The 23,455-nt window shown below is 59.6% G+C and overlaps 2 protein-coding genes across 4 annotated transcripts; one reads left to right on the top strand and one right to left on the bottom strand.

The window, feature by feature from the left end:
- Positions 1 to 2,627: 2,627 nt before the first annotated feature.
- On the top strand, positions 2,628 to 9,231 carry LOC149875448 (dicarboxylate carrier UCP2-like). 2 transcript variants are annotated; one of them, XM_090030803.1, is made up of 8 exons: positions 2,628 to 2,775; positions 3,017 to 3,242; positions 5,293 to 5,499; positions 6,091 to 6,298; positions 7,025 to 7,219; positions 7,306 to 7,407; positions 7,825 to 8,005; positions 8,220 to 9,231. In XM_090030803.1, the coding sequence occupies exons 3-8, from the start codon at positions 5,374 to 5,376 to the stop codon at positions 8,332 to 8,334; spliced, it is 927 nt and encodes a 308-aa protein (XP_089886929.1). In that variant the 5' UTR covers positions 2,628 to 2,775; positions 3,017 to 3,242; positions 5,293 to 5,373; the 3' UTR covers positions 8,335 to 9,231. The 2 variants fall into 2 exon arrangements, with proteins under 2 accessions (XP_089886929.1, XP_089886930.1); XM_090030804.1 differs by lacking the exon at positions 2,628 to 2,775 and having other exon boundaries at positions 3,017 to 3,161.
- Positions 9,232 to 12,546: 3,315 nt separating this feature from the next.
- Positions 12,547 to 23,260, bottom strand: DNAJB13 (DnaJ heat shock protein family (Hsp40) member B13). Of its 2 annotated transcripts, XM_090030800.1 has the most exons (8): positions 20,940 to 23,260; positions 19,339 to 19,442; positions 18,250 to 18,411; positions 17,347 to 17,504; positions 16,584 to 16,697; positions 13,970 to 14,083; positions 13,533 to 13,609; positions 12,547 to 12,760 (listed from the first exon to the last, which is right to left on the bottom strand). In XM_090030800.1, exons 1-8 carry the CDS (start codon positions 21,005 to 21,007, stop codon positions 12,607 to 12,609), a joined length of 951 nt encoding a protein of 316 aa, XP_089886926.1. In that variant the 5' UTR covers positions 21,008 to 23,260; the 3' UTR covers positions 12,547 to 12,606. The 2 variants fall into 2 exon arrangements, with proteins under 2 accessions (XP_089886926.1, XP_089886925.1); XM_090030799.1 differs by lacking the exon at positions 20,940 to 23,260 and having other exon boundaries at positions 19,339 to 20,865.
- Positions 23,261 to 23,455: the final 195 nt, after the last annotated feature.

Genomic DNA, 23,455 nt, shown 5'->3' with positions numbered 1-23,455 from the left:
GCATAGTTTGCTAATTTGGGGTCCTTAAGAGATTATGAAATGTTCACACCCAGGGAGTTGGGGGGGGGGGGGGAGGGAGGCAGTTGTGGCCCTCAAACTGGTTCAAGAATCACTTTGTAAAGGGCGTGCACTGGTTTAAGCAGACCAAGTTACAACCAATTCGGTTCAATCACGATTTGTATGCATAAATGGGACAGGGTTTGGGTGGGATTGACACCATTCCCATAGAATTGGTGTCTGATCAATTAAAGAAATTAGACATATATAAATCAGCAGGACCGGATGAACTCCACCCAAGAGCGCTGCAAGAGTTGGCAGAAGTAATCCTGGCAAAGGTCTTTCAAAAATCACGGGCCTCTGGAGAAATCCCAGAGGACTGGAAGAGGGCAGTCTGGAAGGACGTGGGCAGTGGGCAGTGGGGTTCCGCAGGGCTTGGTCCTCGGGCCCGCACTGTTCAACATCTTCATCAGTGACTTGGATGAGGGGGTAGAAAGCACCCTGTTCAAGTTTGCTGATCACACTAAGATGTGGGGGGATGTGGGTCCACTAGAAGGGTGCAATAGGCTACAAGCTGACCTCGACAGGTTGCAACGGTGGGCGGATGAGAATAGGATGGGGTTTAACACTGATAAGTGCAAGGTGTTGCACATGGGGAGGAAGAACCGGCACCACACTTACAGGTTGGGGAACTCCCCTCTTGCCAGCACGGAGGCGGAAAAGGATCTTGGAGTCGTCATTGACTCCACGATGAACATGGGCCGGCAGTGTGGGGAGGCAGTCAAGAAGGCCAACCGTACCCTGTCATGCATCCACAGATGCATCTCGAGCAGGTCCAGGGAGGTGATCCTCCCCCTCTATGCGGCACTGGTCAGGCCGCAGCTGGAGTACTGCGTCCAGGCCTGGGCGCCGCACTTCAGGAGGGACGTGGACAGCATGGAGAGGGTCCAGAGGAGGCCACTCGCATGATTGGGGGCAGCAGGGCAGGCCTTATGAGGAGAGGCTACAGGACCTGAACCTGTTTAGCCTCCACAAGAGAAGGTTAAGGGGGGAACTTGTGGCCTGCTACAAACTGGTCAGGGGGGATCAGCAGGTATTGGGGGAGTCCCTGTTCCCCCGTGCGCTGCCAGGAGTGACCAGGAATAACGGTCACAAGCTGGCGGAGGGTAGGTTTAGATTAGATATTAGGAGGCGCTACTTCACAGTCAGGGCGGCTAGGGCCTGGAACCGGCTTCCAGGGGAAGTGGTGCAGGCTCCTAGCCTAGGGATTTTTAAAAGGAAGTTAGATGAGCACCTTGCCGGGGTCATCTGACCCCGGTGCTCTTTCCTGCCAAGGCAGGGGGTCGGACTAGATGATCTACCTAGGTCCCTTCCGACTCTAGCTACTATGAAACTATGAAACTATAGGGCCAATGTTGTGCCCATCTTCAAGAAGGGAAAGCCTGAGGACCTGGGAAACTACAGGCCAATTAGCTTAACTTCTACTCCAGGGAAAATCCTAGAAACATTCATCCAACAGGCCACATATGACCACCTTACAGAAGGCATGACCCTGAATGACGGCCAGCATGGCTTCGTTGCGGGCTGGTCATGTCTGACAAACCTCATTCTTTCTATGGTCAGCTGACTCGTCACCTGGACGAGAGAAAAGCAGCGATCATATAACTCGACTCCCAGCAAACCTCCGACCTGGCATCCCACAAGGTACTGATCAGAAAACTGGAAGATATCGGGCTCAACTGTGGGACTGTCAACTTGACGGCGTCAAGTAGGTGCAAAACTGGTTGCGGAGTAGGATGCAGCGCGTCCAGCTGAATGGATCGGTGTTGTCCTGGCACGATGTGGGCAGTGGCGTATCCCAGGGGTTGGTACTCAGCCCAGTGCTGTTCAACATCTTCATCAACGACCTGGATGAGGGGCTGAAAAGCCCAGTGGCCAAGTTTGCGGACGACACCAGATATGGGGGCCTGCGGACACAGCCGCAGAGAGGCTGCAGATACGAGCAGACCCAGACAGGCGGGCATTTGGGCAGGACAGAACCAGATGCGGTTCGACGGCGAGAAATGCAAATTGCTGCGTCTGGGAAGGAAGACCCTGCAGCGCTCCTACACCGCTAGCCCGGCCAGCACCACGCCTGAGAGGCATCGGGGGTAACAACAGAGCCTGGTGCGAACAAGAGCCGGCAACGCGGCGCAGGAGCCGCTAGGGCCAAGAAAACTCCGGCGTGCATCAGTCGGTGAATCCGAAGCGAGTCTCCCGCTTTACTGGACATCGGCGCGGCCGCGCTGGACCAGCGCATCCACCTCGGCAGGGCTGGAGAAGGGCCGCCCGCGCGCCCAGGGCCTGGCAGGGCAGGCCAGAGGAGGAGCAGCCGAGGGCCCTGGCCTCTTCAAGCCTGGAGAAACGAAGGCCGGGAGGGGACCTACCGCTACCGCGGCGCCCTGGGGGAAAAGCAGAAACAACGGCCACCAACTCCCGGCTTCAGGCTGAACATGAGGAAAAACTTCTTCACAAGGAGGTGCCCGCACTGTGAGACGAGGCCGCGGTGCACGCATCTACCTGAGAGGTCTTCACGGCCAGCCTGGCCGGGCCTGCGAGCCCGCTGCCCAGGGGCGCTCCGCGGCCGCGGCCGTGACCCGGGCCGTGCGGGCGGGCGGGCCGCACTGCGGGTCTGGCCCTCACGGGGCGGCGTCCAGGCCGCAGCGGGGCCCCGCCCCGCCCCCCCGCACGGCCTATAAAGGCGCGGCCCCGGCGGCAGCTCGGCTCGCTGCGCGCCGGGTGAGTCCGTGCGTGCGGCGCCCTCGGGCTCGGGCCGCCCCCGCCGCCGTCCCTGTCCCCGTCCCCGCCCGCGGCGGCGGCGCCTGGGGGCTAACCGGCCTTTGGCCGCGGCCCGCCTCGACCGCCCTGGGCCTGGGGGTGTCGGGGGCCACGGCCCGCCCGCGCCTGCGGCGGGCGGGGAGAGGAGCCCGCCCGTCCCCGCCGGCTCCTTCCCAGCGCCGCCTGCCTGTTCTCTCCACAGAAGTATGGCGGGGCTCGGGGGTCCTGCCCGGGAGCGCGCGTCCAGGGCGAGGAGCGGGGGCCGCCTGGCCGCGGCGCGGGGCCGGTGCGACGGGCGCGACGCCTTCAGGGAATCCTGACCCGCCGCCGGGGCACGCCGCCGCCAGGTAACGTGCGCCGGGCGCCGCCGGGACCGGGGCCTGGGCCCGGCCCCGGCCGCTCTTACAGCGGGCAGTTACTTTGCACCGGTGAGTTGCGTCGCGGGTGACGTGGCGGGGCGAAGGTGCGGGCTGCAGCGGGGCGTGCGGTTCTCCCGGCGAGACGGTCTCCGGCCGCGCTGGGGCGGGGGTCTGCGGATGCAGCTGCTGCTCGCAAAACGGCATCTGCACCGTGCTCCACGGCAAGGCACGGTAAAGCTTTTAATTGCCATGAAGCTGCCTTATAGTGGCTAAAGAGAGACTTGTGCAAGTGCCTTTGTGTGTGAAGCACTACCGGGCTCTGAGCACTCGCTCTCCCAGGGCTCAGCCAAAAACCATGTTCCCAAAGTGCCTCTGTTGGCAGGAAGCCTCCAGGCTTGTCCTTCGCTCTCCCGGCAGATGAGATGGGCTTCTCCGGAGCTGTGCAAGGCTGGGGTTGTCTGCACAGAGTGAGACTCAGAAGCAAAAGTCCCCCCCCCCCCCACACACAGCAGGCCCCCCATACGCTTCCCTACACACACCACACCACACACACACTCCCAATAGTATCCCCTACACATGCACGCACACACACGCATGTGCATGGCCTGGCTCCCAGCCTTGAAACTGGGATTTCTAGGCCTGGGCTTGAGGAAAAGGCCCATCCTGGGTGGCAAGGCCCCCCCTTCTAGCACTCGTCCTGTGAGAGCAAGTGCCCCAAATTCACCCCGTGGAAGCTGGAACTGCAGTCGCTCCCTGGACTGGTTTCTGCAGCAGCTCCTCCCGGCAGTAAGGCATCCTCCAGGGCAGTGCTTGGTCCACACTTGCTCCGTTTGCACGCACCTGATCCACACACTGAATTTTATCGGGGCTCTCGGAGAACCTGGGCACCCATTCGCCCCATGGGCGTTGTAACTATCCGGCTGCAAAGTCCCGGGCTAACGGCTTGCTCTTGGCTTGCAGCTGTGTTGTGTGCAGAGCAAAGCGGCTCAGTTGGTTCCCACCACGCTCATCAGTTTTCTTCCCCGGGGTCCCACATCCGGGCACTGTGTTTGCAGTTGTCTGCAGCCGCTGTGAGCCTGCCGCTTCCTGGACCGTGCCGTTGTGGTTTCTGTGCGGATCAGCCCATGGCAGAGCTTTGTGCTGGTCCAGGGGATCCATCCTGTCGGAGGCTAGGCAACAAGCTCAACAAAACAAGCCCTTATCAGGGTGACGGAGCAGGGGAGGTGTTAGCCACAAGGACGTAGGTCACCATCGGGTGTGTGGGCTGTCACACGGCATTACTCACGCTTCTGCCCACTCAGCCCAGAGCCTGCAGGACTCCCAGGAAAGCCAACGCCGGGTTTGGGGAACTGAAATTTTACCATCAGAGTTGCAAGATGCACATGCTCAGCCCCAAAGCCTCTCACTGATCCCTCCCCCATCCCCACGCCAGAGGAAAAGGAGGAACCCGAGCTTGTGAAAGCTGCTCATGGGTTGTTGCTGCCTGTAGCAGCGTTTGCAAACCCCCAAGTGCTTCATAATAAAGCAGGGAACAATTTCAGTGCATCCTGCCTCTCATCCGGCCTACGTGATGGCCCCAGGGAGAAGTGCAGTCATAAAACTGTAGAAAAACTGGGCTAGGGGTCGCATCTAGCCCAACCCCCTGCTCGGGCCTTGCCGGAGCCATCTCACACTGGTTTATCTTTACCTGGTCTTAAAAACTTTGTGAACTCCTCTTGTATGCAGGTGCCAGGCACAACACCTGAGAGGTCAGCAGTACCCTTCAACTTGCCCTTGGGTAAAGCAGGGGGGTGAGGGCGTTGCCCGTATCTCATCAGTGCAGTGAGAAGGAGATTGTTCAAAGACGCTTGTTTCTTCACCACCTGCTGCTGGCAGGCAGGAGAGGCAGAGTTAAGGGCGTTCTGGGCATTATAGCACAGGAGGAGAAAGAGATGTTTAGGACAGCAGCATCCTCCAAGCTACCAGCGGAGGCTGCTCCTGCTGTGATGGGCCTGGTGGCACTGGCTGGTTGGTGTTGGTGACCCGTGAAACTGTGGTCTTGGAAAGAGTGGCCTGTGCTGCTGCTCGCTGGGTCGTGCTCTGAGTCCTGGGCCATCTCACAGCTTTTGTTGCCCTCTAGACAGGGCCGCTCCCTTCGAGCGCCGCGTACTTCCTCGCTCCTCCTTGCCGGCCAGTCGCCGTCTCCGGAGCAGCAAGCAGGATGGTCGGATTCAAGCCCACTGATGTGCCCCCCACGGCCGCGGTGAAGTTCGTGGGGGCCGGGACGGCAGCCTGCATCGCCGACATCATCACCTTCCCCCTGGACACGGCCAAAGTCAGGCTACAGGTGAGGTGCCCTGGGGCCCTGGCAAATGAACGTCTGGAGCTGAGTCCCCTCCTGGCCGATGGGCCTTAGAGCGGTAACAGTGAAGCAAGAGAGGCACAGCCACCAGCTCGGCCGCGGCCAGTGCAACAGGTGCTTCTACTGCATCGTCCCTCGGGCAGCCGTTCCCCTGCCCAGTCCCCTCTCCTGACGCTGGTCTGAGGCCACCATCACAGCTCATCCCTCTGCTCCTAGTCCTCCTTGTGCAGACCCGGCATTTACCTCTTACCCCTCCGTGGCCTTTGCTCAGCAAGGCCATGCTGGTTTGGCTCCTTTGCATCACGGTGGCCTGATCCTCCCGAGCCAGTTGATCCTGCACTGAACCCGTTGTGTGTGGCAGGTCCATGCCATCTGCCAGGCATGCAGGCAACAGGCTGTGGAAGCTAAAGAAGCCCCTGGCTCTTGCTATGAGCTGGGCATGCCGTATCTGATGTGCCAGTGCCAGCCTGCCCAGCCCTGCCTCGCGCAGTTGCTGTTTCAATAATCAAGGGGCCACGGCTTTCGGGGGTTGGTCTGGTGCATGGGGCTCACTGCAAAGTCTCTTTCCCTGTGCAGATCCAAGGCGAGACCAAGGCAGCCGGGAGCATGAAGACTGCACAGTACAAGGGTGTCTTCGGCACCATAGCCACCATGGTGAAGACGGAGGGTCCCAGGAGCCTGTACAACGGGCTGGTGGCCGGGCTGCAGCGTCAGATGAGCTTCGCCTCTGTCCGCATCGGGCTGTATGACTCGGTCAAGCAGTTCTACACCAAGGGCGCGGAGCGTGAGTGCCTCCGTCCCCCCCAGCGTGGCCTCTGTCTCCCTCCAGGGGCAGGATCTTGTGCAGGAACCTCTGAGCGACAGGGACGGGGCCTGTGGCTTAAGCACGTGGTTTGCTCTCGAACCCTTCAGACTCAAGGTCCCTCCCCTTGGAAAATGCTGCTCTTGGCTTTCACTTGCTTTTTGTCTCTGGAAAAGTAATAGATCAGCACTTCTGTTGCGAAGAGCTGGGCAAGCTCACGACAAGACTGTGGAGCGAGTTGGGCTCACGGCAGCGCATGCTCTATGGCAGGGGTGCTCAGTCTGGTGGCCCCATGGGCCAGATGTGTGGCATGGGGCCCATCGCGGGGGTCAGATCAGGCCCCACGACCTTCCCGCATGCTAAGATTGATGCCTGGAGCTGCCCTCTCCTGCCTACCACGTGCTGGGATTGAGCCCTGCCGCTGCCGCCACCCACCCCTGCACCCTGGGATCAGATGCTGGATCCAGCACACAGAGCCCGGAGCTCCCCAAGGGTCTCCCCCAGAGATTTGGCAGTGGGCGAACAGTGTCACCACTCTTCTGCCACCGCATTTCCAGGCCAGACGACATGGTGCCAGGGGCTGGATCTGGCCTATAGGCCGGGGGCTGAAGAGCCCTGCTCTAGTTAAGCAATGAGGTGCAAATCTACTCTGCTTTTGCTCATGATGGGCTCCCTGGCTTGACTCCTCATCTCTTGCCCTCCTTGCAGATGCTGGCATTGGCAGCAGGCTCCTGGCGGGATGCACCACGGGGGCCATGGCCGTGGCCGTGGCCCAGCCGACGGATGTGGTGAAAGTGCGATTCCAGGCCCAGGCCCGCACTGAGGGCGGCAGGCGGTACCAGGGCACCCTGGATGCCTACAAGACCATTGCCAGGGAAGAGGGGCTCCGAGGGCTGTGGAAAGGTCAGTGCTGGGGCCAAGCCGGGTGTGCGGGGCTGGGTCCACCATGGCCTCCCACCCCGCTGACCCCTGTTTCTCTGCCCGCGCAGGGATGTCCCCCAACGTGGCCCGCAACGCCATTGTGAACTGCACTGAGCTGGTGACCTATGACCTGATCAAGGACCTGCTGCTCCGGTCCAACCTCATGACAGGTGGGGCGAGAGCCTGTGGCGGGGCTGTTCACAGGTGGCTCCCAGCTAGGGGGGATTATCCCAAGGTGCTGGAGCTTCCTTGGGGCAGAGGATGCTCATGGCCCCTGAGTGCCTGAATCTAGGAAAAGGGTGGGAGCTGGCTACAGGTCAGGCTGAGGGTGGGGTGCCAATTCACCTCCTCCTCCTCCCGTGTTAGAAAGTGAGGCAGACTTAGCAGTGCAGGAGGTGAGCTCTGAGCTCACTAACAGGATGGAGCTGGTATCTGTATCCTGGTTGGTCTCGAGCAGCTTGGCACTTACCTCCTGCTCAGCCTGGGATGGTTTTGGGCCTGCTGTAGTGCAACCCCTGTCCCAAGAGCTCAGGAACCTGAGTCTGCCTGCCAGTGCCCCCAGGCTCAGCTGGTGTCTCTCGCTGCAGATAACCTCCCGTGCCACTTCACCTCCGCATTCGGGGCTGGCTTCTGCACCACGCTCATTGCCTCCCCCGTCGACGTCGTGAAGACCCGATACATGAACTCTGCCCCGGGCCAGTACAGCAGCGCCGTGAGCTGCGCCCTCACCATGCTCAGAACGGAGGGGCCGCTGGCCTGTTACAAGGGGTAAGTGGCAGCCCGGTGGAGATGGCATCTTTGCTGCCCACGGCACTGTGCTGGCATCACGTCCAGCTCCCTCGCGCTCCCCAGTACCCTGTCACAGCCGGGTTGGTGGGGCAACCTGTAGCCACAGCGAGACACCCCCCCCCCCGCTGCTCTGCCCCTTCCATGGGGGCGACCCTGGCCTGGCCGTGACTCTCAGCCCCCTCTTCACCCGCAGGTTCATGCCCTCCTTCCTGCGCCTGGGCTCCTGGAACGTGGTGATGTTCGTCACCTACGAGCAGCTGAAGCGCGCCATGATGGCTGCCCGCGGCTCCTGGGGGGCCCCATTTTGACCCGGGCACAGCTGAGACCTCATCGCAGCCTCATGCGGCGCCACGCTCGCCCTGCCTCCCCTGCTGCCTCTGCCCCCTGGCTCTGAGCTCGTTGTGGCGCCTCTCCTACACCAGACCTGACGACTCTGCCCTGCCAACAGGAGAAGACTGGAGCAGGGCCTCGTCTGGCGTGGAAGAGAAGTGCGTCCTTGCCCCGGTGGGCTTGGGCGGGAGGTTTCCTTTACGGCTTTCCTGCAGCTGGCACATCCCACGGGACATCGAGTGCTGATCTCGGCTGGGCCGAGCGCTGAGATGTAGCAAGAGCAGATGGGACTCAGCATCCCATTTCAAAGGCCGATGCCTGCTTTGGTAACGCAGTCTGCGGGGAGCCCCTTCCCTGTCAGTTCTGTCGTGCCAATTGCTAAGTACCATGCCGGCCTCTCCAGACCTGAGTGCTCAGCCTCTAAGACCCTGAATCCCCAGTGCCATGAGGAGAGGCATGCTTAGTTGTAGATCTCCCTGGAGCTCTCATCAGGCTTCAAGCAAGGGGCCTGGAGTGTCTGGAAGCCAGAAATTAGTCCCCCAAATCCACCCTGAAGTATCTATGTGCCCAGCATGGCAAGAGGCTGCGGTGGGGCTCTGCAGAGCAGGCCGAGATGGGACGAGTCGGATGCTGTGGATGGAAAACGGCAGTGGTGGGAAAGGGGCGGAAGGATTACCAAGGCTTGGAAAGTACAAGCAAGCATCTGGCAGGCCAGCCAGGCCCCGGTTTCCTCATGTGCTTCTGGGCAGCGAGGGTGTGGAGACGGCACCTGCCTTGCGTTGTGCATCTCAAAATAAAGCCTAAGGTTAAGAAGCGAGGTTGCGTCCCTCTGCAGAGGGACATGCTCGGTGCCTTGCTCGGTCTCTGCACGTGGAGGCGTTTGGCCAGTCTCGTGATTCATGGGCCTGGCTTGAGGCAGGTTCAGAGGAGCCCAGTTTCAACTGGGGAGCCTTTCTGGAGGGAGGGAGGTGGCCAGTGGTCTGGCGGTGACCCCTGGCACGCAGTGGCCACTGTGACTAGCTCTGACAGCCAGGCTGGGGCTTTGTCAGGCTGTGGGGCAGGGAGGAGGATTTCTCCCAGTACTGCCATCCCTGACACTGGAGCGGCTGCCTGTTCCAGCTGCTGCAGCTCACAAGGATGGTGGGGGCTTGCTAGCAGCATGCCCCAGGGTTTTGCTCCCATGCTCAGCCTGGTCCTGAGTAGCCTGGAGCTGGTGAACACCATTACAGAGCAGGGATGGGCCCAACGCACCTAGGAGCACGGTCTGGTGGGCAAAGCCTAGTCCGTGGGTCACTTAACGGACGTCCCCGTCTCCCACGAGGTTTGCCGAAGGCCTGCAGTTATCTGGAGCCCTTCACCTGGAAGCCGCCAGGGAGGGGGAAGCCCTGTCAGTCCTGCTATGTGCCGCAGCACCTCGCTCCCAGAAATCCCAGTTTGAACCCCGCAGGGCTCATCCCATCATACCCCTGTGCAGCAGTCCCTGGTGCTCCACACCATTACATGGGGGGATGTTCTCCGGGGGCTTCAGTCAGCTGAGGCTTCTGGCTTTGCCTTGACCCCTAAAAGGTGAGCGAAGAGGCTTGCAGCCTGTTTTAATCTCAGGTGGGAAATGGGAGCTAAACTTCCACCCTTTTATTTGGAGTCTCGGGGAGTTTGTGTTGATGACGGTGGGAGGCTGGGCTGCTGCGGTGGGAGCTCTGCACCTGCCAGCACTGCGGGGACCACATCCTCATGACTCCCATTGCTCCACGGACTGTTCTCCTTTGCAGATGGGGGAAACTGAGGCAAGGCATAGAAGTCCCTCAATCCACCCTCCTCCCCCTGCAAGGCAAACTGGATGTTTAGAGGAGCAATCACGTGGTGTTCCCCCCGCACCAGCTCTCAGACCCTGCACGAAGGTGACCCGGTCAGAGCTGCAGGGAGGCACATGCCCTGGTCCTATGCAACTCACCAGGAGCTGTACAAACAGCTAGACTTTTTGTATTTGTGTTATAATATACTTCGTGTACCAGGTCAAATTAGCCAAATCAGTTCCAAATCGTATTGCTGGAGCCGATCTTAGTTGTCCCAAAAACCATGTCATAGTTTCATAGTTTGCAGGGTCGGAAGGGACCTGAGCAGATCATCTAGTCCGACCCCCTGCCATGGCAGGAAAGAGTACTGGGGTCAAACGACCCAGGCAAGGTGCACATCCAGCCTCCTCTTAAACACCCCCAGGGTAGGAGCCAGCACCACTTCTCTTGGAAGTTGGTTCCAGACCCTAGCCACCCTGACTGTGAAGTCGCGCCTCCTGATATCTAACCTAAACCTGCCCTCTGCCAGCTTGTGACCGTTATTCCCGGTCACTCCTGGCAGTGCTCGGGGGAACAGGGACTCCCCCGGTGCCTGCTGGTCCCCTCTGACTAGTTTATAACAGGCCACTAGATCCCCCTCAGCCTTCTCTTGTGGAGGTTGAACAGGTTCAGGTCCTGTCGCCTCTCCTCGTAGGGCCTGCCCTGCTGCCCCCGATCATGTGAGTGGCCTCCTCTGGACCCTCTCCATGCTGTCCACATCCCTCCTGAAGTGCGGCGCCCAGAGCTGGACGCAGTACTCCAGCTGCGGCCTGACCAGTGCTGCATGGAGGGGAGGATCACCTCTTTGGACCTGCTCGAGATGCATCTGTGGATGCATGCCAAGGTGCGGTTGGCCTTCCTGACTGCATCCCCACACTGCCGACCCATGTTCATCTTGGCATCAATGATGACTTCAAGATCCTTTTCTGCCTCTGCCCTGACAAGAGGGGAGTCCCCCAGCCTGTAGGTATGGTACTGGTTCTTCCCCCCAGGTGCAGCACCTTGCACTTGTCTGTGTTGAATCCCATCCCATTCTCATCCGCCCGCCCTTGTAACCTGTCAAGGTCCAATTGTAGTCTGTTGCTTCCTTCTGGCATGCCCACATCCCCCCACATCTTAGTGTCATCAGCAAATTTGAACAGGTGCTTTTTACCCCCTCATCCAAATCGCTGATGAAGATGTTGAACAGTGCGGTCCCGAGGACCGAGCCCTGCGGGACCCCACTGCCCACGTCCCTCCAGGTTGAGAAGGACCCATCCACCACCACCCTCTGGGTGCGGCCCTCCAGCCCGTTGGCGACACATCTGACTGTGTGGGTGTCTACACCACAGCCCCCAGTTTCTTAATGAGAACGGGGTGAGAGACAGTGTCGAAGGCCTTCCAGAAGTCCAGGAAGACTATGTCCACTGCTCCCCCTGCGTCTAACGATCTGGTGATCTGATCGTAAAAGGCCACCAGGTTGGTCTGACAGGACCTGCCACTGATGAACCCGTGCTGGTTGCCCCTAAGCATGCAGTCCCCTGCTGGCCCCTCCTGGTTGTGTGCCAGAATAATTTTCTCAAACAGCTTGCCTAGGATCGAGGTAAGACTAACTGGCCTATAATTTCCCAGGTCCTCCTTCCTCCCCTTTTTGAAGATGGGAACCACGTTGGCCCTCTTCCAGTCCCCCGGCACCACATCAGAGCCCCACGAGTGCTCGTAAAGCTGTGCCGGGGTCCTGCCATGACCTCGGCCAATTCCTTTAGTACTCTAGGATGGAAATCATCCAGACCGGCTGACTTGAATACGTCCAGCCCCTCCAGAAGTTCCCTAACTAGTTCCTCACTAACCCGTGGCCCAGATGTGCCTCCCCCGGGGCCTGAGGGGGGCCCAGCAGGGAGGAGGCTGCTCTGGTCCCTACTTAGGAAGACGGAGGCAAAGAAATCATTAAACATGTTAGCTTTGCTGTCTGGTGTGATGACCAAGTTTCCCGACGCGTCCTGCCGGAACCTTCTTTTTACCCCCTGTGTATTTCAAGAAGGACTTCTTGTTGTCCTTAATCTGGGAAGCTAGCCCCAGTTCCATCCCTGCCTTGGCCTTCCTGACCGCCCCCCTGCATCCCCGAGTGACTGCAGTATAGTCATCCCTGGTGATGTCCCCTCCTTTCCATTGGGTGTACGCCACCCTTTTAGCTCGACTGAGCAGGATGTACGGTGCTACGACTGGCGAGCATCCTCCATCCCAGACCTATCACCCGAGGACTTCGGATACGCCCAGATTCATCGGCGGGCATCCTACATGCAGGCCCAAGTCCAGAGGTCTTGGGACTCAGACGCCCCCTACATTTGACCTGAGCCAAAAGGCTGAAGAGCTGTACAAGTAGCTAGAAGGCTTTATTCCTCTGGGGAGCAGGGAGGGGGACAGACATGAGGCTCCTTCTCAGCTCAGGAGCGCCTGCCGCAGGAGCTGCTTCTTGGCCGGGGTGAGGTGCCGCGGGAAGCAGATGTCGAAGCACATGACGAGGTCCCCTTTACAGGTGGGGTCACGGGGCAGGGGCATCCCTTCGCCCGGCACGATCTTGAAATACTTGGGGCTGCAAAGTGAACAGCAGCATTAACCAGGGAGATGCCTTCCTACCCCCTTCCGGCCAAGCCAGGGACGTGGCCCTGCTGCTGGGGGCCGGGGCCGGGAAGTCTGGGAGGGCCGCGCTGTGCTTCCAGGTGTATGCTGTGCACGGCACAGGAGCCTGCTGGGCACGAGGCGGCACCTGGCTGGCACCGCAGGTAGGGATTTAACGGGATGGCGCAGCCAGTTGTGTTGGCCCTCGGCAACGCCTGCCTGGGTCGCAAAGGGGCCTTTCCTGCTGCCCCCACCCAGCTCCGTGGGGCAGGCTGAGCTCAGCCCTGCTCGGGCACTGCTGGAGGTGACAGCAGCTTGCACAGCTCCCGTCTGCCTGGCACTGCGGGCAAAGGAGCTGGCTCCAATGCGGTACACGCCTCCAAGGGCAGACGTTAGCCTGGCAGCGAGACCAGAACAAACAGGCTGATCCACAAGCTGCGCCAGGTGTGCAGGACAGAAAAGCATTTGGGACTGACTGTCCACCAGCAGGCCTCGATGTCTGAGAGCAGCTAGAAATATCGACCCCCTAAGATGCCTCGAAGAGGCCCACGTCCCCCGAAGAGCTGAGACCGGCCTGCGGAGACGTACCAAAGCCTTGCGTCGTCTTCCGTGGCTACTGGGAAGCCTGCCCTTGTGTTTCCCAGCCCATCCCCCTTTCCCAAGGGCTGGCTGGCAGGGCCCAGCCTGAGCACCCGGGCAAGCCCGGTCCTTGCCCCAGGGGTCATGCCCGGGGCTGTGGCACTTACTGGACAATGTCATTGATGGGAATGTTCAGCAGCCGGTCGTCCAGCGTCTTCACACTCACTGTGCAGCCGATCAGGGCCTGCAAACGAGGCCGCCAGGCTGTGAGGGCAGGTTGCAGACCCTAAAGGTCTCCAGCTCTTAGCGCAGCCTCGAGGCTGCTCTGTTTGGTATTGGGGGGGGGTCCCTTTGTGGGGGGTGCATGCAAACAGCTGGACAGCACAGGGCATCGGATGCCTTTAGGCAGGAGAGTGGGGGAAAATCCAATCCCGCATGCCACGTCACCAGGCCTTGGCGTTTCCACCCTGGTGCCGGCATAATGCAGCCCATCCAGGGCAGCTCGTTCATACAGGACGGCTGGGGCAGGAGCAAAGTGACCAAGCTCCCGCAGAGGCCGGCGGGCAGCTCCTGACAGGAGCGGAGCAGCCCCTGTTGCACATACCTGCCCAAGGGGGATGCTGGCAACGTAGAGCAGGTTGTCGTCCTCCCTCCTAAACCGGGGGTGCAGCTTCTCACGGACAATGAAGATAATGTCTGCCGGGATGATGTTTGGGCCCTGCAAGAGGGGAAAACAGGAGCTCAGTCCATCTCTACCGCAGACCTGGACTGTCTGCAGGGGAAGTGAACAGACTTGCTGCCTCCAGCTGGTAAAGATGGTCTGCAACGGGTCTGGGCTTCTGTTTATAGGCACCTTCCTCTTCGTTACTTGTATAGAAGGTCTCGTGTCCCCTGTGTTTTACCGAGGATGCTGGAGGTCTGGGCCACTGAGGAGGAGCTGAGATGGCAAGTGCCAATGCTATGAAACCGCCTCCAAATGCTTTCCAAGCTCAGAGGCTCGAGAAACTTGCCCACTACAGCGGGGGACACCAGAACTGACATTCCTGCTATGGGACAGGTAGGGAAAAACTCTTCCAGAGCATTTCTATACATCCCAAAGACCCAGAGAGAGACGAGAAAGCAGGTCACCCTCTCTGGCTGGGCTCTTTAACACCCTTCTTGATATAAGGAGGCTGGGTAGTTTACTTCCATGCTAACCACAGTCCCATACTCTTAGTTGAGCATCACAAGCACATGAAAAGCCTTCTTGTAAGCTCCCTTCCAGGCCCTAACATCTATGAATCTATGAATCTGAACCATGGGAAACACTTTGGATGTGCAATGTCCTCCTGGCACTGCCTCGTGCCCATGACATCAATGTGCAATCTGAATCCTGTTCCTCTAGCATCTGGGGAAGGACAGTGATGTGAGTAAACGGAGGCAGGGAAGTCACACAGCTGGCCCAAGGCCACCCTGGAAGAGTCTCAGTCAGAGCTACAGGGACCCAAGGGCTCCCATGTCCCCCACTCTGCCCCTACATAAGCTCCTAAATTCCTTAGGGAGGTGACAAATTCTGTTAGTCTCCCTGTGCCTTGGCTTAAAAGGGGCATCAGACCTCTCAGGCCCGGTGTGAGGCTGGTGCATTCACTAACCGATGTTTGCTGAGCACCTGGAGGCTTTCAGAGGGAAGATGCTGTGGCAGAAAGCCACCTTGGTTTCTCCCCAAAATCTCTGCCCTGTGACAATGTGATTAGATGGGCCAGCACAGAGGATTCACACCTCAGCCTGTCTCTTTAGGTAACCTGAGCTGGCTGCAGTCCTGAGGGGGGGAACCTGCTCCCCCTGCCTACGGGGCTGGCATCAGCCACCTGGGTGGGGGGCATCTACCTGGGGAGCTGGGATCTGCCCGGTGACAGGTGATGGATTTCAAATTGGTTGGCTGACAGCCAACCGGGGCTGACCTCCACTGGCCCAGGTGAGTGAGGTCACAGGGGCTATATAGGCTGGGGGGGAGGAGGCTTGCTCTCTTCGGCCATGAGGTGAAGCAGCAGCCATGCGGGGGAGACAGAGGAGCCTTGCCATCGGGACCTAGCTCTCTCTCTCACCCCCAGACTCCAGAGGGGAAACTGGAGACCTCTGGAAGATGCTTGTGACTAAGCTACTCAATCGGATTAGATATCTAGCTGGCAGTAACTCAGATACATGATCAAAAGGCTACCTCAGCCACACTGTTTGCTCTCTAGGATTTCTAAGATATTGCTCAGTCCTGTACCCTAGTTTCCCCTACCCCTCGTAATCAATAAAGTTCTCTTTTTTGACCGGTGTGGGAGACTTATTGAGGGGTGGGTCTAAATTACGCCTAAGAGACCCCTTAGGTCTGCGGACTAAGGGAGGCTTTACTTTTTGCCCCCCGCCTTGGGGAAGTGCCCCAAGTGCCTGTACCGGGTCGAGTACCTGTCAGACTATTAGGCCTGTGTTTCCCCGAGGACACAGGGCCGAGACAGTCCCTTCTCGAGGTGGTGGCGGCAACGTTACCCCCAGACTAGCGAGTGTGCTCCGGGAGAGGGGTCGGCCGAGCATAAGGCGCCCCTAGGGAGGCATTCGGAGCCGGGAAGGTGGTCGGGCGCAGGGAGGTGGGCGGCTCAACGCAGGAGCGCCCCATACTGGCCCGCCACAGATGCCACCTACTTTCCTCTCTATTCAGCACTGGGGAGGCCCCTCCCGGTGTCCTGTGTCCTGTTTTGGGCCCCGTACTTCAAGAAGGGCATGGACACATCGGAAAGAGGCCAGCAAAGAGTGACAGAAATGATCGGGGCCTGGGAGACAACTTACGAGGACAGGCTGAAAGAACTCGGGTTATTTAGTTTGGAGATGAGAAGACCGAGGGGGATTTGATAAGTCTTCAAATACCCAAAGGGTGATTGCAGAGAGGATGAAGATGGGCTTCCCTCTCTGCCTGCAGGGGACAGGACTGGGAGCAATGGTCTCAAGCTGCAGCAGAGGACATTTAGGCTGGAGATGAGGGGGATCTTTCCGACCGGATCAAGCGCTGGAACGAGCTGCCTCGAGAAGCTGTGAAATCTCCCTCCTTGGAAACTTTCAGGAGCCGGTTAGACAGACGTGTGGCTGGGATGGTTTGGTCAGTGATGACCCTGCCTTGAGGCTGGTTTCACAGGCTTGTGTGTCCACCCCCTTCCAGTTTAAACCATCCCAAGTGTTATGGGGGTCCCTGCCCTTACCTGGTCTCCTTCCTTCTCAAAGGTGATCCTGGTGCCCGCCTTCCAGCCCGGATGCACGTCGATGGTCAGGATCTTGTCCTTGATGGTGGATGTGTAACCGTCCTCATTCATCACCTGGGCAGCAAACGTGGCTGGTGAGAGGAGGTGGCTCAAATCTAGACTGAGCCTTTGCGGAGGACGTTCAGGCAACGGCGCCAGCCGCAGGGGCACCACGGCCTGGGAGGGCTCAGCTTGCAGCGCCGAGGGCCGGAGTGCACGGAGATAGTGGCTGTGTGCCTGAAACACTGGGCCTGAGGTGCTAGATGCAGTGGGTACATGGACTAGCAAGCTGCCCCCAGCCCAGGGAGCCATGCCAGGGAGGGGAAGCAAGGGGGTGGGAAATTCAACTCGGGCTGGCAGGGTGCTGGGGAGGCTGGTTTGTGAGAGGAGACTCAGGCTGATGGCGGGGCAGGACTGATACCCCCAGGGAGAGAGTGGGGGCTACTGGTGCTGACGGGCACAAGGGCACCTGTGCAGAAGCTAGTCAGGAATAAATTCAGCCTGGCAACGAGCAGGCGGTCCCCATGCTGCAGGGCGCAGCGAGGCTCATGCCCCTGCCCATGCCCTCTCCATACCCCTATGCCAGGAGACCCTGGAGCACATGGGGGAATACGCTGCTCATCCAGCCACTGACGTATAGCCTGCAAAAGCCCAGAGCAGCCCACGAGCCCCGTGCCCAGGTCCCCACCTTGCACTCCCAGGTCCCCCTGCAGCCCGGCCTCACCCTGCGGGAAATCTTAATTTTCTTGGTGCAGCCGTAGAAAAGGTCCTCCAGCGACAGGTAGAGGTCCCGCTCGATCGGGGGGTCCTGCTTGGCCACGCCACGGCCCCGCAGTCCGCCGAAGGCCACCATCGCATCCGAGCCGTCTTCAGCGAAGAACTCTGCAAGCAGCGGCCAGAAAGGGGAGAGATACGACGGTGGAGAGGGGCACAGGTGAGCGGCTTGACTGCTGGGCAGCCTGAGGCCCTCGTCACAGTGCGGGCACCAACCCCTCTCATTTCTGTGGCAAGTCGCCTCAGGTCAGAGCATCTCAGGGTTTAGGCCCAGCCTGAATCACCTGGGCCCAGCAAGTTCACATCGGGCTCCTCTGAGCCTCAGTTACCCTGGCTGCAAAATGGGTCACCAACCTCCCTGCCAGGAAGGATCTTGAGCTAAGGCACCAGTTGACCCACATCCAAGGCTCCTCTAAAGCTAGGAGTTGGCTCTGGCTCCACGGAAATAGAGGAAAGCTTCTCGAATGCTAGCAGCCGACCCTGGCATGGCGATAACGTCCAAGGGGAAGCCACTGCCAGCTCTGCCGGTCTTGGCTTCATGGTGTTATCTGAGCATTGCGAGGGGAAAGGGAACGTCCCTGGCTGTACTGTCCCCGGGGCACGGTGAAGAGCCTTGTCTGCAGGCTCCTACTGAGAGCACCCGAGGGGCAGGGACGAGGGGCAGGGACGAGGGGCAGGAAGGGCTGGCAGGGTGCTGGGGACAGGGAGCCGAGGCCACCGGCTCCTAGTAGCCGGGTCGACATGTGGGTTCTAGGCCGCCATAAAAAAACCATTAACCCACTGTTTGCCAGCACAGGGCCAGAGACCCCGCCTCAGCCCAGCCCCCCCCAAAATAACAACAGAAGCCACCTACCAGCGAAGGGGTTGTCTCCTCCAAAGAACTCCTTGAAGACCTTCTCGGGGTTGCCATGAAACACGTAGCCCGCGGTCCAGGGGTTCTCAGTCCCAAACTCCAGAGGGATGCCGCCTTTGAGACCCTCCTCTCCAAACTTGTCGTACACACCCTTCTTCACCGCTACAGGACAAGGAGGCATCAGGAGGTGGCCGCAAATTTTTGCTCGCGGGAATGAAGGTCTTACCTCTGTCCCCAGGGCCTTCTGCCACTGCTGAGCAGCCTCCTTGCCTTAAGAAAGACTGAAGCAGCCAAGAGGAAGCTACTGCTGTGCTGCGGTGGCAGCTTTCTGCAGGGATTTTGTCCCTAGAAGCAACCCACATCTCATCTTGAGAGCTGGGGAAAGGGATATGGGGCACAGGACACACTGACCAGGTGGTAAACTGGGTTTATTACATAGGAAACGAGGAGTCGCCACCTCCTGCAGAGCCCTGACGGGGTAAACCACTCAAACCCTGGGTGAAGTTGGACTTCCACCCGCTGGATCTCTCTAGCAGCCTCGGTTGGCAGATATTTCTGCCGCCCTGGCAGCTTGCTCAGGCAGTGATCAAGGCACCTTTTAGCCTATGCCTTTGATGAACTCACTAGATCAATGGGTTTCTTCTCTCTCCATGGGGGATGCTCTCCAGCCCTCAGACCTTTCCTGTTGCTCCTTCTGCCCCTTCTCCAAGTCTTTGGCACCCATGTGTGAAGTGTGGACACCAGAACCCAATCCCACATCCAACAACGTGCTCTCTTCAGGATCCAAAGCCGCATCCCAGCCCCTCCATCACTTTCCCCTCCTTGTACATCCCAGCATCAGGCTACAGCACAGCACTGTAGATCCACCCATGCTAAGTCCCGGCACAGCCAGGATGATCCCCGGTATCAGTCAGAGCGTGCATGCACCCGAGCAGCTGACAGTGCCAGCCCCAGGCAAATCACTGTGGCAGCAAACCCAGAGATACGTGGCTCATGACCCCTCCTGCAAAGAGGATGCTCCGTGCCGGCACTTATCCCCGAGCCCTGCGTCGCTTATCTCTGGGGAGAGAGGACCAGGCTTCTACTTACGGTCGCTCAGCACATCGTAGGCCTCTGCGATCTGCCTGAACTTCTCCTTGGCCCATGGCTCTTTGCTTTTCAGAGGGTGGTTCTTCAAGGCCAGCTTGCGGTAGCTGCAAGGCAAAAGGGGGCAGAGTCTGACCCGGCCTCGCAGCCCAGCACAGCTTAACAGGGCAAGATCCCAAGTCAGAAGGTCTGGGTCGGTGGAGGGCTGGGGCCTGCTCCCAGGGGCACGAGCATGGCCTTGCATCTCACCCTGTTGGCTCTAAATGGAGGAGTCTGCCTCTTAGAGGTGGCTGCAAGAGCATCTACGTACAGCTCCCTGCACGGCCTGCGCTGAGCACTCAGTGGCAGCGGGGGGGTGCAGGATGGCACTCGGGTCCCTTCCAGCCTTTCGTGGGCCAACACGCCGTCCAGTGTCCCGTGCCAGGCAGGACCCCCGGAAGGAGACCTTCTCGGTCACCTCACCGTAGCCTCGCTCAGCCCCCTCCCGACGGCCACGCGTAGCACCGGGTTGCTCACCCAGCACCAGCCCAGTGCTCGGCAGCCGTCAGAAAGGCAAACATGTTAGGGATGATTAAGAAGGGAAATGTGAACAAGCCAGGAAGTATCGTGATGCCCCTTTATAAATCCCTGGTGCATCTACACCTTGAATCCTGTTCCCAGATACGGCCCCTGCACCTCCAAAAGGATAGAGAAGAGCTAGAGACAGGCAACAAGGGTGATGAGTGGCATGGAGGGGCTTCCCTAGGAGGGGATGAGGCCAGGCCCGGTCGGTTGAGAAAGGAGGTGCTCGGAGGGGGAGACACACGTGAGAAGGGCTTACACAACACTAAATGGTGAAGAGGAAGTCAAGGGGGATTTATTATTGGATGCAGCAGACAGGAAAGCAGGGCTGGACGGCATGCCGTGGGTAGGGCTTGTGCCCCCAGGCCAGCCCTGCACAGCCTGGCACAGACTCGCACACCCGCCAGGCAGAGCTGCCACAGCGATGGGTCCGTGGCCAGCGCTGCACCCGGGGCCTGCCTGCATCTGACACGGACGTGCCCCGCACAAAGGGACACCCCCCAGCTGCGCTCCTCCGGGGCAAGGATCCAGGGCCTAACTCGGCCCAGCTGTGCACCCCCAGCGCACGAGACAGCTGTGCAGCCCAAGGGCGGAAGATCCAGCTGTGCACCCCCAGCACATGATACAGAGGTGCACTCACCCAGCTGTGCACCCCCTGGGCAAAGCCTCCAGCTGGGCAGCCACCCCCCAGCTGTGCAACACCCGGGCAGAGGATCCAGATGTGAACCCTCCCCAGCACAGGAGACGCATGTGCACTGGCCCAGCCGCGCAGCCCCCGGGCAGAGGATCCAGATGTTCAACCCCGCACCCAAGCTGCTTCCCCCTGGGCAGAGGATCCAGGTGTTCAACCTGCCCAGCTGTGCAGCATGAGAGAGAATCCAGATGTGCGCCCCCTAAGCTGTACCCCCAAGCAGAGGATCCAGATGTTCAAACCCCCCAGCTGAGCAGCCCGAAGGCAGAGGACCCAGATGTTCGCTCTACCCCCCCCCCGCCCCAGCTGTGCAGCAGGACAGAGGATCCAGATGTGCCCCCCCCCCGCTCACGCCTTCTTGACGTCGGCGTCCTTGGCGCTGCGGGGCAGCTCCAGCGCCCCGTAGTAATCCTGCCCCATCCCGGCCCGTCTCCCGTTGCTATGGACGCCGCCGCCGCCGCCGCGGGGGATTGTGGGACATGTAGTTCTCCCCCACTTCCGGCCTCTCCTGCCCCCGCCGCGCCCCCCCAAACGTGGGAGGGTCTAACCACTAGGCGGCCCCACCCCAGAGGCCTGCCCAGGCTCCTCCCCCCCCGCCCCCGGGACCCCACCCCGCTCTGGGGCTGGCGCACCCGGGGGTGCGGGATGGGGCCCGCCGGCTGCTTTGGGGGCAGGGAGAGGAAGGCCCGGGGTTGGCGCCGGCTGCCGAGGGGCAAGGACACGGCGGCCGGAAAGGAGCAGGGCAGGCTGAACACCTGGATCCTCTGCCCGTGCCCCCGCTACCGCCTGTACCAGTCTGAGCATGGGGGGCATCCCCTGCCTGACCCCAAACCTGGCATCGGTCTGACTCTGAGTGGATGGGCAAGGCCCACGAGCCAGGATCGTCTGGGGTTGAGTCGCAGCAGGAGCACCCCAGCCTTGGCTACAGCCAAAACCCAGCACCTCTAAGGGAAGCTTAGGAGCCCCCCGACGTAGCAGAAAGGGGAGAAGGGACAACGGTCCCAGAAGCCTGGGAAGCCCCCATAAACACAGGCATCCCTGCACCTAGATCACCCCCCACCAGTGCCTGTCCAAGCTCTTCTCGAAACCCCCATGACAGAAAGTCCACAACTTCCCTGGTGTCTCCTCTATGCCAGCCCTTCAAGCATTCAAAGACCACTACCACGACCCCCTTTACCGCCACTGCATCCCCAGAGCAACGAAGGAGCTTGTTCAAAGTCACAAGGAGTCAGTGGCAGAGTTGAATTAAAACGGCACAGGAGTGGAGACAGCCCATCATCCGTTCTTCAATACCCCGTGCTACGAAATGAGTTTCCACGCAGGCAGGAGCGCAGTAGCCAAGCCTGAGCTCACAGGACTAAACATTTTCCCCTGATGTTTCAAGGAATGGCAGGGTTTGTCGTTACCAGGATTTGAAACCCAGTGGCAAAACCAATCTGTTTTGGTGCCATATGCCAGGAGCTGTATTGAACAAAATCCAGCAATGGCATTTGGATGAGTCTTTCACTGTAACAGCTATACTCCACGCAATTATTTTTTAACTATGCGAACACATGCAATTAGCTCCAGTAATCAAATTGAAATCTCATATCAAATTTGAGATCCAAATCACAGCTGCTGATCCACAAGGGAAACGTCCACCTGAGTGTAAGAGCCCATCCATCAGGTTACCGCGCTTGAGGCATGAGTTCCTGTAACGTTACTGAAGGGTGCTGTGAGCCTCTGACTTCCAAGTGGGAAGGGCTGGATGCCATGAGTGGATCCAGGAATTTGGAAAGGGGGGTGCAGGACATACCACCACCACCCAGGCGCTTCTTGGAGACCCTGAAGCAGGTAGCCCCTCCACACAGCTTGGCTCCAGTGCAGGTATCCCCTGCCCTCCCCTCCCACTCTCCACCAGGGGTTGCCTTAGGGAGGGCCTGCTCACTGCCCCCACGATCCAGCTGAGCCAGGAGCAGGGGAGCCCTAGGACTGCTCCAGCCAGGAGCACAGGGAATCAGCAGGTTACAGTGGCTGGCTTGGCTGGAGGCAGTCCTGCCTTCTAGTGCCTGTTCCCAGAATGTGAGGGATGCCAAAGTGACAGGGAGCAGAAGCAGCTGGAAACCTGCTGCCACCGCAGCCTCTAGCCAATTCTAGGACAGTGGAAGTCACTGGACCACTTGTGTCCTGATTCACCCAGGGCCTGTGGGGAACAGCTGCACTGGGTGCTAGGTCCCTGCTTTCCCAACAGATCCAGCTGAGGAAGCTGCGCCAAGAGACGGTGGCCTCAGTGGGAGATCTCCCTACTTCCAGGCACTTCTGCTCCCTGCCCACCCCCTGGCTTTCCCTGCAGCTGTAGCCCTTAGGCCAGGGGGTGGAGGGAGAAGCAGCAGGGACCTGGCACCCTGTTCAGCTGCTGTCCACAGCCCCTGGCTGAAGGGGGACAGCCACCCTCAGCTCAGCTGGTGACAGCAGCAGGTAGGGTCTCCCTTTGTCACCTGCTCCCCTCACCCAGCATAGCACCTAGGCACCTGGGGAAATGCATCCATCAGCAGGTGCCCTTCACTGTGGAAAAGATGGGGGAGTATGACTGCTCCACTGCACCCCTCCCACCCCTGGATTTGCTTTTGCTGGGTACCTTTTCACCACTAGATTGAACAACAGCATTCTTTGGCACACATGCAGGGCTTGAACTCAGGCCTCTGGAAGTACAGTGAGAAGCATTAGCTGCTCTGTCCCTAGGCTACCGCATACTCTTTCCATTCACAAAAGCAAGCAGGCTTCTTGCAGCCAAGAGCAGTGAGTCGTACACACTCATCACAGTTACTCTCTCAAGCAGAGCAAACCACTTTGAAAACAGACACGCTTCTCAGGGCAGTTGTTATCCAA

Source organism: Crocodylus siamensis, chromosome 1, assembly GCF_052110815.1.
Source record: "Crocodylus siamensis isolate JL-2025a chromosome 1, ASM5211081v1, whole genome shotgun sequence".
In the NCBI taxonomy this organism is placed as follows: Eukaryota; Metazoa; Chordata; order Crocodylia; family Crocodylidae; genus Crocodylus; species Crocodylus siamensis.
This window is presented reverse-complemented; position numbering and strand designations above follow the sequence as displayed.